General features: G+C 41.5%; 1 protein-coding gene across 2 annotated transcripts; it reads right to left on the bottom strand.

The window, feature by feature from the left end:
- Nucleotides 1–153: 153 nt before the first annotated feature.
- LOC122404433 (midnolin homolog) lies at nucleotides 154–15604 on the bottom strand. 2 transcript variants are annotated; one of them, XM_043408388.1, is made up of 5 exons: nucleotides 14471–15604; nucleotides 9139–9226; nucleotides 4139–5164; nucleotides 3061–3397; nucleotides 154–2544 (listed from the first exon to the last, which is right to left on the bottom strand). In XM_043408388.1, the coding sequence occupies exons 1-5, from the start codon at nucleotides 14917–14919 to the stop codon at nucleotides 2324–2326; spliced, it is 2121 nt and encodes a 706-aa protein (XP_043264323.1). In that variant the 5' UTR covers nucleotides 14920–15604; the 3' UTR covers nucleotides 154–2323. The 2 variants fall into 2 exon arrangements, with proteins under 2 accessions (XP_043264323.1, XP_043264324.1); XM_043408389.1 differs by having other exon boundaries at nucleotides 162–2544; nucleotides 4169–5164; nucleotides 14471–15602.
- Between the last annotated feature and the right edge of the window lie 368 nt (nucleotides 15605–15972).

Here is a 15972-nt window from a genome sequence, read left to right on the forward strand (position 1 = left end):
ATAGTAAAATGTATCCTTATGTCGATATATATATATATATATATATATACATATATACTATGTATATGTATATATTTTATGATTTTTAAGTGAATTTTGCACACTTCTCGTTGATTATATTGTCTAATTTTATCAATGTATTTTTTTAAATTAAATTGTAAATTTTACGTCTAGATGAACATAATGTGTGTGATAATCCGACTCGTTGAAAGAACAATGATCGTTTTTTATAATAGTAGTTGTATTGTCGCGAAGCCTGTGTTGCGTGTGTAACTACAACAATTCGTTAATATAAACTATGATAGCATAATTTTTAAGCGTCGATACATTTCTACAATTTTACGTAATTAAAGACATAATTTAAATAAACAATTTCAAATATTAATAACTTCAATCAAAACTTCATATCTCTAGGCTCCTTAAATCATATATCCTTACGAACTAAAACAAAGTATATATTCCAAACTTGATGATCTCAACTAAAATATGTTTCAGTAGAATAAAACTAAAACAGCGTTGATGATTTTCTTCTTCTTTACAGGCAATAAACAGCGATAACAATAACAAACACTCAACAGACGATGTGACATTCAAACAAGACTAAAACATGGACTTCATCTTAGCTTAGCAAGCAATCTTATTTATTTTGGTACTCGATAAAATTCAATAATCATATGTTACAATATTGAGCCAGTTTGCAAAACTGTAGCGGTAGTAATGATAATAATAGTAATAATATTTTTTCCCTAAGTAACCTAACGCAATATACTATTATTAGATGATATTATATTATTTAGTACCTAGTAAACTTAAATGAATTTTGGCGTTGGAGCCATGCGATAGGATTATCTAGTTCTAACTATAGGACCATTTATCCACGTGCTTTGAGTTCTTTTTTGCCGAAGAACAATGCATGGTGATCCACGGATAGAGCAACCAAGCTTACAACTCAATTATTCGAAGTTAAAAATCCAGTCTGTTCTAATCTTTACATATACCAAAAACTGATATGGGATTGTTGACATTGAACTGACTGATCACTTTCATACGTCGAACTGTATCGATACGCAAAAGCACAAGGAATTAATGTCACCGTCGCAAACAAAGTAATACACTGTTGTATCAATGTCACTTTGTTTATTGTTTTTACAGAAACTTAATTATACGTATGCAAGTGACATCACAAAACGCACTTTTCGTATGTACATTCAATAACGTAACCATGAATCAATCAGTTCCCGCCAACAGATGCAAAATACGTTTACTCGTAAATCATTATTCTCGCAATAACGTTACAGTTATCGCAAGTTTCTGTTAATCGCGAGTAAACATTTTGTAATATTGCTTTTTATAGCGGTCTTCCCTGCGATTCGTAAAGTGTGTGAGTTTAAAGTTCTACTCGTGTCTACTAAATCTGAGTATACACCGATACCGACAGGATTGATAATCAATTGATCAAAGTGGCGATCCTTTTTCTTTTTCTTTTTTTTTTTTTCATTTTCTAGCGTCAGACATCTATCGACAAAACATTGTTACCGTACAATTTTGTCATCTACCAATATTCTTGCTTTTATTCGTCAATTCATCGCTCATTCACGATCGATACAATAGACGTACGCGTGCCGTCACACTGATTCATTCGTCGAGTGCAATTATTGTCACCTACGATCAAGTCCTGAGTATAGCCAAACACTGTTTTCCTTTTAATGCAGTTTAATTACTTTTACATTGTAACAGTTTCTATTAAATAGCATGAGTTCTCGAACGACGTGCACGTTTCGCCGTGATACTTCTCTTCTCTTTCTATTAATATAATTTCTATGACCGTGCCCTAGGATCGCACGTGTTCCATTATTAATATTGCTAAATTTCTTTAACTTTCGATCGAAGGTGTCGTTATTGGGACTGTACACGATCCAAAGGTTCAAACGTATACTTAAAACATTCGAAAGTACGCGTTATCGGTCAATACTGAGGATTATGCGTGTCGTGTGTTACGTGCATAACTATAGCGTTACCGGTTTAAAAACAGTCTCGATTCAATGGTAATATAGTACCCCGCGATACGTTCAATTGTATAATTCAAATGTATCGAACTAGAAGTTTTGTTGACTATAACAAAGTATAAATAAGATAACAGAAACTTGACTCTCGGGGGTACTTGGTACGTATTGAACGAAATAGTGTCTGCAGCGAACAAACACCTACGCGAAAGCAACCGAGTCCGCCGTTGCTTGAATAAATCAGTGCGATAGTTTACGAAACTCATTGCATGTACGATAGAGGAGGAAACTACTGTGCCAACAATCGACAAACGACTTGTTCAAGCCACAACCGGTTCCGGACTGCACGGTTGAAGCTCCGGCTCGTTTTGTGATTCTGTCGCGTTCGCAGTCGGATCGGGTGTCACCGCTGCCCATTGTGTAGTTCGCGGTGCTGCCCTCGCCTGTCGTCTAGCTTTTCTCTTAGCACGCCGCTGTTCCATCACAAGACGTAGACGTCTCATCTTTCCTTTAGTCGCTTCGTTTTCCTTCGATAATTCCTCTGCGCCAAAAATTAATAAAATTATTAAAACATGTCGAGTTATTTTCTAATTTCACTTATGTAGCCTTCAAACCCATCCCTTATTATATGCGTTAAATTATATCAAATGTTTCAGTTTAACATATATATTTCATTAGTTGAATGTTATAAATGTTAGCGTTCAAATACTTTTGCGTTCGAGTATATATACGAATAATAAAACTGAATGGATAATATGCTTGTCTGTAACGGTATTAATTAAAAATTTTATAATTATTTTCCAAAAGGATCCGAGCAGATTTTTGTAAATGTTCGGTTTCAAATTAGATAAATTTTTTGCTCGAGTTCACAAAATTGTTCAATCAACTCGCCATATCTTATATTATACCTATTTCATCTAAACGCAATAAATTTTGCAACAATCTGCGATAAACGAGTCAAGATAAGTTTCCACTTAGCGACATTCTTCAAAAACCGATGACAAATTAGAATTTTTCAGGGATGAGTAATCCGGTTAATATGATATAAATTTGGTACTAGTAGAATATCCAGGCGCAGAAGAATCGTGACAACCAATGGACGTCGTGGCACTGTTCACGGTAGTTGTCGTTCCAGTGGAGGACGGAGACATTGAAGATTGTTGACGGCCACTCGAATGCCTGTGATGATGCCTATAGTAACCTGCCGTTGCAGCCGGTGTGGTACACAGTAAATCATTCAGAATATGAATGATAGTACTTATATCTCGTTTAGGACGACCGTGTCTATCTTGAAGAGCTGGATTTAGGGTTCCACTAAACGTACCAGAGTATACGCCTTTTCCATGATGATGCATACTCTCTATTATTGCACCTTGCCTGCGTCTTGCATTTTCCTGTATTCAGAGGAGGCACATTACACTTATTAGGATTCATCGCCGTTGAATAGATTTATTCGTAAACTAATAATCTAGCTAACACAATAAACGTGCGATGCTCGTTGCAGCCAGTCAGTTACTCGAATTCTTTAATAGCGTAACATAACAAAAACGTATATAGTAACAGATGGATATATGCTTGAAAATTGGGACTCCAAACCAGGCGTTTATGGAGTAAACGAATGGATTTTAATTATAGAATCAGCTTGGAGAAAGAAGTCCTTCTCAACTGTCGAGCTTTATATCCATATATCCAACGTTTACTGTAATCTCTTCTCGAATATTGATTGGAATAAAGTGAAAAGTTAAAAGGCCAACAGGTATCGACAGAATCATGCACTCTGCTCGATAATCATGCCGCATTTGTACCGATGCGATTAGACCTCGACAATGATAAAATATTAATCGCATCGTGTGCCATGCACACAAAAATAAATATCACGTCTTACGCCGAACGAATTAATTATAAAAAACATACGCTTAAGGACCTAAGAGAATATGCGAATTGTTTCACGGTAGGAAAGCTATAATCGTCATGGATAAAAACATTGTTCATTTTTCGCTTAAATTTCAACGAAGCAGAAAATTATCGAGTCGCCTCGATTTTTACCGTCTCTTAAGGCCTTAATAAATACACTGCTCTAAATATATACGAAATAGTGGTACACAGGGGGAACTGGCATCGGTAATAATGTATACCTCTGCGAGGTCGACCCGCGAGGTGAGTACCTCAGAGGAAAGCTGCTTCAGTTTCTGCGTCAAATTACGGGACGCCTCGGCGAGCGCCCTGGTGTCGAGGGTCGCGGCCTTCGTGTTCTGCTCCGCCATGTTGGAGATAGGGCTCTGCAGGCTCGAGTCCCCGTCCGCTACGTTACTCCTGCACGTGTCCGCGGCGTTCGCGGACTGTTGTTGGCCGTGATGGTGAGCGGTACACAGTTTTTTCCTCGGCGGCGACGGCGAAGGTGGTGACTGCGAGGTGTTCGGGGACGTGGTGGGTTTGCTTCTCGAATGATGATGATGATGATGGTGATGGTGGTTGTAATGATGATGATGGTGATGGTGGTTGTAAGCATGGTGGATGTAATGACGGTGGTCGTAAGCATAGTGATACAGAAGGCAAGACTGACACGCGGTGGAGTTGCTGTTAGGCGATAGGGGGCAGTGATTGCTGCCGGTGCACGGGGTCTGAGACTGGCTGGCGCAGAAGGACGTATGCGGCGGACTAATAGGCGAGTAGGACGTCGAGGAAACGGAGGAGGCAGTGGTCGCGCGACTCGAACAAATAGGACTGGTCGTTGTCGTCGCCGTGGATAGGCTGGTGCTGCAGCTGGCGGCGGCATGCAACGCCGATACCAGGCTGCGTATTAGGGACGAGGTACGCGCGGTCGCGGTGCCATTTTGCAGTTTCGTCGAAGCACTGGTGGTCGAGCGGGCGGCCAAAACCGTGGATCGTCTGCTCTGCAAGGAGGTCGATACGTGACTGGCGGGTAGATTCGATCCATTCGAGCTGTTCCCGCCGATGGTCAACCCGGTCGTGTTACTGGTCGTTTGATTAGCAGTCGGCGAGGCCGGCGTCACCGTGGACAGTTGCAGTTGTATCAGCATCATGTGATCGCCTAGCCGCATGGTGAGATTCAAAGGAGCTTTGCCCGACAGGAAGTCGTTCACCTGGGAATCATTTAGGCTCTCCAGTGCTTGCATCACGCTCTGCTCCGGTCGTTGTGCCTGAAAATATTTATATCAGTTAAGGCTCATGGTATAATTAGGCTTTTGTCGCTACCGCGGTTGCCCGTTATCGGTTCGCATTCCTTTCGTCTTTTATCTTTTGAAATAGGATCTGCGAGCAATCGCGTTAGATCGTACGACGCGGATAGTGGACCCTATCATCGTAGCAACTGTAACTTTACCAACGGAAACGCGTGACACGATTCAGCAAAGTGTCTTCCGCTAAACGGCGTTTAAATACTTTCACCGGCTAAAAGGCGTTGCTCCAATGAGACGAGACGAAGAAGCCATAGAGAGGAATGCCTGGATTAACCATCGACACGGACAATTTTATGGCTCTTGTTTTAGCAACTAAATCTGAATCAATGCGAGACGAGTTTTCACGTCGTTTCAAAGAAACGTTCATCGTCCAAGTGTCCTAACCACACCAAATGGGAAGCTGTATAGTGGTGGAGTTTCAACGAGGATGGGATTAAAAATGTAATATATCATCCTTCTTTGTGGCTGGCGCGTCGATACCGTGTCGATCTCTTTAAAGCGATTAATGTTCCTTATCGAAAAATCGTCGCAGAACTCAAAAGAATCCTCCCCTGTTCGAGTCTCCGTCGAAACTCTGAATACCAATAACGGTTCTTTCACTCCCTGTCCGCCTATTCATCCACCGGCAAGATGAGGTTGAATCGATGAGCCTACGACGAAAGATGGAAACGCGAGAAGACCTGCAGAAGAGAGGAAACCTCGCGGAACCGCGGCTCAGACCCTCGACAGCACAGCTAGGCATCCCTCTGTACACCTAACGGACTTCCTTTACACTGACGGTCATCATATATTCGGTAATTCGATTTGCACGCACGCTCATTTTGTGGTGAATCTGAGCTTCGACGAATGGACCTGCTGTACTGCCTTGAATCGCGTACAGTGCGAGACAAAGTGATTGGACAACACTTTACATATTTGCATACTTCATATGTATCCAAAGGAAGAAAATATACATGTACAAAGCGATATTTAACAAGAAAAAAAAATTTAATCTCGATGGACCAAACGGTTGGAACTATTATTTACTCGTAAAAGAATTAAAATGTTGGGAGACAGGGTTGTGATAGAAAATTCGATTGATACGAAATTTTTCTACCGTTTGTCCTCTTCGAATGAGTACCGATATAAAAAGCGTCGGGGCTAGCAAGAAGTTCGAGAACCCCTGGCGAAGCTGCGGAGCGACGTGAGTGCCGTGACGACCGTCGAGGAAGCCGATGGCGCCACGCTCGAAGCGCAACCTGCTATCAGCCAGAAATGTACTACACCATGAATCGTAAATGCCGGGTCCGTGCCCCTCCGGGACGCCCCTCCACCGCTCTCTTTTCCTACGCGTGTCGCTAGTGCACGTCTAGCCGGTGCCGACTGACTCGTGTCGTAGGATAAGGAAAAAGTACACTGGCGAAAAGAGAGCTTCACGCAGCACCGGTGGTAGGGAGTCGCGCGCACACACACTCACCACGTGTCAGCTGGAAATGCTAGTAAAGATGCTAAGTAGGACATAAACGACGAATTACATTAATACTGACAAGTAGCGTTCTTACGACTGAGTCACTCCGAGGTGGGGAGGTATCTCACACGTGCGAACGAGTTAAGCACTTTAAAATACATTAAAAATAAACAGTTTCATGGTAGAAAGATACATCATTATGATACACGACCAATGCGGAATAATAAATTTCTATCGCAGAACAATATAGAAATGCGAGAATATTTTTAGCGAGAATACACCCATACGTCGTCACTCCGGTGGCATTCACCCTTTGAAGGTCATCTAAAGATATATACGAAACATGCTTCGTTCCAAACAACCGAAAACATTGGCCGAGGGGCAAACTGTCGCCGGGAGTTCGAGGTACACCTGAGAATCGTGACACAACTTCTCCCTGTCTCGTCGAAACGTACGTGACGTCATCGCGTTATGGTTTTCGTTGTTCCAAGGCGACGCAATTCGAACCATTTAAGAGCGTGACGCGTTTTTTATTTAGCGAACGATCAGCTGCCTCCGTTCTCGCTTAGCAACGCCTGTAACAATTAATCGAGAGTCGACCGTAGAAACGATATATCAAAGCGACGTCGCATGGCACCGAATTATCATTTAATGCCGCTTTTGGACGCTTCCCACGTACCCTAGAGATAATGCGAAAGCGCGAGGTGCTGCTGCCGGCTGCAGAATTTCCATAGACGATCGATAAAACTTCCTGCCGAGGCATTTTAGAGTCCGTCGCTGCCTATCAAAGTTTGAACCTATTTGATGGTCCAATACCGTCAAGCGGATCGACTCGACTACGCCGTGACTTTCCTTCTACGCAATAATCGATTTCGTTCTTAACCCTTTAAAAATGCGACACCGTTCGTCGCTACCAGTAAAGAGTGTCAATGTACTGCAGAATACTATAATTTATTCATGTAATCGAATAACAGTTAATACATTGTATCCAGAAAATTTCGTTATATATCTTATCGATTGTTCTCAAGACGAATTAAGACAGCTTATACTCCTATGTTGTACTATACGACTATTCATAGTTTACATCGTTTTATGTAAGCCTTCGTGCATACAAGACATGCTATTATATAATTCCAGAAAATGATTTACTCAGCCACCTGGCTTTGACGCGATCTACAAGTGTAATAATTTTCATAGCGTAAACGTCGAGAAAATAGAATTCCAGGGAAAGTACTAACAAACGAAACAAGATCGGTCGATCGGCACGTCGATCTCTCTGTTTCACATCGAAGGGTGAAACGATTTTGGGTCTCGTTTGTATTCGAGACCAAACGGGCGGAACAGTCGCAAAAAAGGGGAGCCGAAGCAAAGAAGGAACTCGAGATGCGTGTCGATTGGGAAGCATTCTTAGTCAGAGAGAACCGATCAGGCTGGCCAACTGTGTCGTGCGAAACTGGCGTAGGTCTCGCCCCGTTTCTCCGTAACCACCCACGAAAGAACGACGCGTATATACCCACTAGCGCTGATCGTGGCCGGAGCTCGCTACATATACCTACACACGAGCGCACTTTAAAATTGACTGCGGGTGACCGAGACTCGAGCGGGCGGTCCCCTTGACAGCCATGCGAACGAGCTCGGTCGCGATAAGGACCCGTGATGCGCTGTTGCCAGTGCCTCGAGCACAGGTTAGACTCTATTTCAATGAGAGAGAGAAGACCGTATCCTTTGTATGCGCGTGCACCGGGTGCTCGGACGAGCTTCATTTTTATCGATTCAAATCGGATAACCACGCACAGATATCCTTTAAAGTATATTTCTTTCGGCCACGACACACGTCCATCTAAAATCAAGCAGTTTGGGTGTACCGTTCGATCGGACAGGAAACGATGAAATCGTGGACCGTGATGCTCGATGGATGGCATTTATCGAATCGACGACGATGTCCAGCAGTCGATCGTCGCCAGGATCGACAAAGAAAAATATATGACGTAATAGTACCAGAAAATAAAGCACCGACGATACGATGACCGAGAAACCAAGTGACCCGATGATACACGAACGGGCAGAGTTAACGGCGTTTGTCCGGATCGCAACTCTGCACGTACGTTTTCTGCCTCTTGTGAGAATTCCTGTTTCACGCACATCCTCTACTGCGAAGAACGGTTTTCAAGACGAACCGCATAGAATCCGGGTTGTGATCACGGATACAACAAAAGAAACACGCCTTACGCGTTCGGTGCGTCATTTCTGCGAACGAGCTAACTCGATGACGGTTATCGAACGATATTATCGACAGATACGCTTCGACCATTGAAAACAATATCTATTAGAGAAACTATCCTCTGGCTATTTTTACGAATCTTTTCAAACCCAATTTACACGAACAACGACAAGAAGTAATCAAATTTCCATCGACGAGAGGATTATTGCGAAAAGTAAACGACCGCGTTGGTTTTTTCTTGTAAAAAGTAAAAAAAATACGACTTACCAACAGGCCGGTTTCCACGCTCGGTAATAACGTGAGACAACTGCCATCTTGTAAACGATTTTCTTCGAGCGTTCCTTCTCGCAATTGTCTAGAACATAAATTCCAATGTTTCATTAAAATGTTCTGTCAATGAGATTATTGTACACGTTAAACAGAAAGGGTGTATTAATCGCGTATTTCTGATAAACGTAAACTAATCCGGGATAATTGAGGCGTTGCCACTTATCATACAAAATACGATACAGTCATGTTTATTAAAAAAGTTTCTCGTGAGAAAAAAATTCATCCATGGTCGAATATTGTTCGTCAAAGATTTTTGTTGAAACAATCAATTTGTCCGGCAACATTACTGTTTCAGACTTTTTAACGCCGAATGAACTTTAAATAAATGGATATATTGAAACGAATGAATATTTATTATAATAGTGTATTTAAACGCTATGATGTTGACCGTTGCGCAGATAGTAACGCAGTGTCGAAACACGAAGGAATCTTGATGACATTGGCGTTCGTCACCGTGATCACGCTAAAGACAGAAAAAACAACGATAACAGCGGCACAATCCTAGAGATTAGGCAATATGATAAGTCTTACTAGCATGACAGTCGGCATTCCATGAAACCACAAATAGCACATAAGAAATTGATATTGACTTAGCATATTGCGGAAGTAATTATGCAACTTCCTCTCCAGAAATTTCACTTCCATTCAAAGTAAGAATTTAGTAATATTCTTTGCTTCATTTCGTCATTATTTTTAGGAAAGTAGCATTAAAAATTAATATAATATACACATTTTTTTCTTACACTCTGGTATTACTTATTAATTAAGCAGCAACGAAAAAATAATTCAGGATTTAAATCTCTTTGATAATTTTCCATGATTTCTTTTTCACTTTTAAATTTTCGACTTCGTATTAGTGTTTAAAAATACATTATTACACATTCTCATTTATTTCGGAATCTATATTCAGCGGAACACTTCTATTTGCATTTTATAATTCAGCTGTTGTTCTGGATTCTTTATTGTTATTCTGCGACTACGTGCGAGTTACATACAAATATAACTTTTGTAGACATTAGCCGTAAACTATACACATACTGTTCAAGGCGAAGAAATATATAAAAATTAATCAATAATGTTTTAAATATCGATATTATTGTAAACATAATTATCATTCGAACCTATTCTTTGACCAATTTTCGTCCATTTGGACGTTTTTAAACATCATGCTCACAAACATTGAATTCCTATGTTTATTTCGCTTACGTTGAAACGAGGTTTAAAATACGAATTAGACCTGATAAATTCATACGAACCCACTCCACGCGACAACACGTGGCACCAGCACAAGCCCTTTTCAATCAACGATAAACAACGAAAACATCTTACTATCGCACTATAGTTCGCTTGTGTTTGGCACATACAGACGTATTTCACAAAATAGAACTTTACACTTGTTTACGTAAACCGAGTGAGAGTGAGGCAATTATCATGTATAGAGATTGCACGTAGGATCAAACGTTTTGACGGGGGAAATGCATAAGGATCTACAGGATTGATTGCTCTGACGCGTTTGTCACGACTCCAGTTAGGACGAAAACGCATCCACTATGATCGTAGCCTCATGCTACTGTTACGCAACTGTAAATATATGATGAGCTCATACAATAAATCCCAAAAATCCAATACCTAATATTGCATAAATTATACCAATTATACCGTCAATTTTAATGCGAGATTCCAGAGGCCAAAATAAGACGAAAATCAAGAATATCAATTTCTTGACTGAGGCTTCATTAAAAAGTTATTAGAAAATTAAATTAAAAAACTTCAAATCATTCTGAAAAAATTATTTTCGGTTGCGGGGGTCAATTACAATAACTTTTGGTGAATAGACCTACCCTCGAAATCCTACTCACTTTCTAGAAAAAAATTCCGTACGGGCGAAACTTTAAACGTTAATGACTTCTTAACGAAGCCTGCATCAACAAATTAATATTCTTGATTTTCGTCTTATTTTGGCCTCTAGAGTCTCCCATTAAAATTTTTCCCACGAGTGGCCGAACATCCTGTATATGCACGTATGAGTTCAACGAATGACCTTAAACGACAAAAAATTCCACGGAAAAAGAACTGAAAATGAAACTAGATTTAAATCGGTCGCTCCTTGGTTTTTCCCCCAGTGGAAATCGATAGCTTCGGTTGAATAGATCGATTGAAAACGACGAAATAAGAAACGTCTATCAATCGATCACTATAGGAAATGAAAATGCGAGGGTGGCGGATCTGCGAGTTTTCACTCGCGGCCCCCGACGCCATTCACATAGACTCAAACGGGCTTAACGGTTTTCGTGAAGATCCTGGTACGATCGAGTCGCTGACCTTTACGCCTGTCCACAGTAAAAACAACAGTTCACGGTGTTACTTAACCCCTTGGCTGTGTAAAATGAATTAAATTTATTTTTACAATTGATACTTTCCAATGGAAAAACACTAAATATGGTATGATGTTACACGATGATCGTACAGTTGGAAGATTAAAGTCGTAGTTTCCCAGGAGCATTTGTTTCCGTGAAGCTTATCGCGTTCAGACGAGTCTACGAAAACAAATCATTTCGTTTGGATAAACGAACAATTCCATTTTGCGCGCGATAAATCACAAAAGAGGCGTTCACAATGGCTAGACCGTGACATTCGAATGTTAAAAAATCAAAAGCCGAGTGGTATTATTTTAGGCGTTCAGGAACCGATAGAATGAGAAAGAGAGAAAAGCACAGCCACGCGAACGGTCTAAGAATAAGCAACGTCTAAAACGAGGCAAATATAAATACATAACGTAAGATAGGACAGGAACATTCTTGTCTGCTGTACTATAAATATTATTCTCTCCTTGCTATCGTTCCTGAGGTCAAACCACTATCGTCTCGGCTTGTTTGCTTCGAATCGTACCGTTGTACCTGAAAAGGTACTTTCCAACAGTGACGTTCAAAGAAAGTTCATTTTTATCAACGCGTTATCTTAATTATCGAAATATAATATAAATTATATATTGTTTCAATCAGTTTTCAATATTCAATATTACATTGTTACTACAAGAAAATCATTCAAATCCTGACCATTGATCGATCACAACTAATAATCGGCGATCTTTACCTTTACGTGATGGATTTGTCAAACTGCCAAGAGATTCGTCGTGTCCTCAACAGATGACCATCGGTAACAAAAACGCACACAGATAAAAAAAAAAAAAAAGTTCACTCCTTATATGTGCAACGAAGATGACTAACAAGTATGAGACTCGTGATGACATACGCTGAATAGTAGCACGAAACAGTTAAGGTAAAAGTTACACCACACCGAAGGCTTGGGTTTTTCTTTCTTAAATCGAGTTACGAAGAGGACAACATCGGGAGACGTAACTCTAGAAAGATTGTATCCGAAAAAATCACAAGTTCCGCTAACGAATTTTAGCTCCGATCGATTACTACTTTTCGTCGCGGAGACATGTAATTTTATTGCGTTTTACAGTTCTCTTGAAAAGATACTGTGCATCACCAGAGACGCACGTGATACGGAACGCCTTAAAGCAGTGATGCGCAGAAATGACTCGACTGGTAGCGACGGATCGGATTTCGTGCGATCAGCGATTAAAGCGATGAAAATAATCATTGTGTAAATGTCTCGTGGTAAAATTCGAAGCAAAGGGGCTTCGGGTTAAACGAAATACGTTAGCGTCGACGAATTTCAACAGTTTTACTAAGAAAATGATACAAATACGGCCGAATCGGAGCCGTCGATCCATAGGTTTGCATTTAACACGATACGCATGCGTCCAAAAGAGCCGTGGAACGAAACAGAGAAAGAGACAAACAGGACGCATACGATGAACGATTCCCCGTATGCACGTGTCGCTCCCACCGCAAGCTGAGAAACGAACACATACGTATTAAATACGTGGCAAGGAACCGGAGTGTGCTACCTGCGCCTGAAACTGGCCCTGTAGGCTCGAAGAAACAAGTAGCGATGGGTAGAATTCGCTTCTCTTCTAACCTAGTCGATCCGACGATATTTAAAAAGTCAATCGATTTATTTAATAATTACTAAAGACCCGAAGAATTTTGTCCTCGTTATATTTAAAAATGTTTATTGTAATAAATTTAAAGGTTATCGAAGAATTTTTGAGATTTCTTAAAAACTTCAAAAATTACAATGCAAATTCAATTACTACAAATATTTTTCAACAACACTGATTTCACGTAACGTTTGAGATCGTTCGAAACATCCCATATATCATCTGTCTGATCTTGAAACATTTGTTGATCGTCTACGCATAATTCCCTGAATCTTTACATCCCCTGGCAGTTTCTTGGATTTGTATATTGTCTGCGACCACTAGATGTTCGCTGCTGATTCTCAGTGATGGATTTAAGACCGTTCGTACCACTTTAAACATATCTTTTAAGCCTTTCAACGTTGTCGTTTATTGAAATAATATTTGAAGTGATTGTAATCTTTATACAACGGAATGATCCGGAAATTCGCAACGGAGAGAATCAAATGCCCATCGCTGTTCGAGATACACGAGATCAAGAAACAGAGGGCGGGGGACGATGAGAAGGGAGGATGAAGAGAGAGAAAATTCCAGCGATGTGTTGCGTACGGGAATAGCCGGCCCCGTCGTCGTCGTCTTTTCCGTCCGACTGTTTCTCTTTCTTCTTCTACCTCTCACTGCAGAGGGCTGTCACTGTTCCACTTTACGAGTACGCGATTCCCGAGATATTCTACCTACTACACCACCTCCACCACCTCCTACTCCCAAGTCTATGGTATGCCAACCTTCCTCTCCACTATGTCTCTCTCGCATGCTCGTACGAAGGAGGAGGATCAGTCCGTGCGGCGGCCCCCACGACGCCTACGAATATTATGCCCACTCTCTCCTTTTCTTGTGTCGCATCGATGCTGTTTTCGTTCTTTCTCTTGCACCTCTCAACTTTTAAACCGTGCACAGCAACGATCATGCATACGTTCACCTATCAGGTCTTTTGTTTTTTTTTTCCCCCCTCAAAAATTGTAGAAAGTATCAAGTTTAACACACCTTGCGACTGATTCGCGAGACAAAATTGAACGCAAACGATCAATCTACGAAACGTGAACAACGCGTCATCGATTTATCGAAGATTTGAAAACACTTGATTCGAACCTTCACCCCCTTCCTTTATCAAGAACCAACAATCAATCAACTTCTTTTAATTAAGCACCACTCGGTTTAATATTATCCCTAAAGTGAGCGATCTTATAATACATACATAGATCCAAACACAATACCAACCTTTCACGATGTAGTAAACAAATGCGTTCCTTGGCGACCTTCAGTCTCTTCGAGATGATTTTCTTAAGGTTTTCAACTGTATCGGTCCGATCGACGGTAAGATCAAACTGTCCACCGGTGGTTGGCGTGATGCTGATAGTAATTTCGTCGGGCTCGAGGACAGTAGCGGCGACGCAGCCACACCCCGGCTGCGGTGGTGACGAGGAGAAGGAGGAGGATAACGATGACGACGAAGACGAGGAGGTCGTAGGGAGCGGAGAAGCGGAGCCAGCCCTTATCGAGCCCTGACCACAATATTCCGGTTGCGACGTAGAATACGTAGCCGTGCTGGAGGCAGCGGTAGAAGATGCGGTTGAATCGTCGATATCTCGTCGCACCTTCGATCCTTCATCGTTTTCACTTCCCATTGCCGTCGTCACGTCTGACGGCGGACCTGTAGTACCGTCCATTCTGCCACGGCAACTGCTAACGACACCTTCGAAACCGTGCCGCCGACTCCGCGCACGTACTTTGTTCCAGCTCACGTCTCTGCGTAGCGTATGACTATATGCACGCACGCACCCGCACCTGCGCTTCCCGGCGTCCTAGCTGTCCGACACGCGCTCACTGCGTTGCACGAGCGCAGTATCGGAGAAGGTCCGACCACGGTGTCTTCGGGAACGCGCACGCCACGAGGAACGACACGGGGAGACACAAGACAGAGAAGAGAGAAGAGAGAGAAAAGAGAGAAGAAAGAGAGAGACGGGAAAAGAGAAACGGACACGGTGAAGAGATAGGTAGAGAAAGGGGGGAGGGAGAGAGAGAGAGAGAGGTGGAGTTATACGATTTGGAGAGCGTGTTGCACGATTCTCTTTTACAAGACCCTCGACACGTTCAGGGATCTTTTTTACGAATTGTTTTCACAAAATTTTTTACAAAGTTTTTACTACTATCGTTTTTTTACACTAGCACTGGTTTTATTTCTCGTCACTCTGTAGAACACGTATGCCGATGCGATTCCTTTTTCCCCCTATCAGCAACCTTCTTTATTCTTATCTACTTCACACACACACACACACACACACGCAAACACCGTAAATCGTCCACCCTCGAGCACTCGACCCTGCGACTTGCGTCCAGCAACTGAATAGGCGATAGCCCGGACTCGGACTTCTGCTAGGTTCGCAGACCCGGCCGAGCTTCCCAACCGATCAACGGTCAACGAACATGGCGGATCGAAAACGACCGAACGCCATTCGTATTTGAACAATGCGCGCGTTTATTTGTAAAGCTAGTTGATGTTTGAAGTTGAAATATTTGGAATACGATTTTGCACAACGGACACTAAGCAAATGTACGTAAAATAAAGCCTCTAAAATGGTATACTTCCAATCTGAAAGAATTTAAAACAATGTTCATGTTTTTATAATGATACTATTAATATATTCTAAATATTTTTAAAATAGCACGCCAGACTTGAAAATAAATTGTTTACTATTTACTGGTTGAAAAGTATATTTTAC

This window comes from Colletes gigas, unplaced genomic scaffold, assembly GCF_013123115.1.
Source record: "Colletes gigas isolate AHSC1104 unplaced genomic scaffold, ASM1312311v1 Colletes_gigas_Sc00002, whole genome shotgun sequence".
Taxonomy (NCBI): Eukaryota; Metazoa; Arthropoda; class Insecta; order Hymenoptera; family Colletidae; genus Colletes; species Colletes gigas.

What these genes read in the sequence shown, in the direction of transcription:
- LOC122404433 (XM_043408388.1), bottom strand. Translation starts at nt 14,919, where the DNA reads ATGGACGGTACTACAGGTCCGCCGTCAGACGTGACGACGGCAATGGGA. An exon ending in GCGTGGAAACCGGCCTGTTG is followed by an intron (nt 5,165 to 9,138) that starts GTAAGTCGTATT and finishes AAATATTTTCAG; the next exon opens with GCACAACGACCGGAGCAGAG. An exon ending in TGCGCCTGGATATTCTACTA is followed by an intron (nt 2,545 to 3,060) that starts GTACCAAATTTA and finishes TTTTTGGCGCAG; the next exon opens with AGGAATTATCGAAGGAAAAC.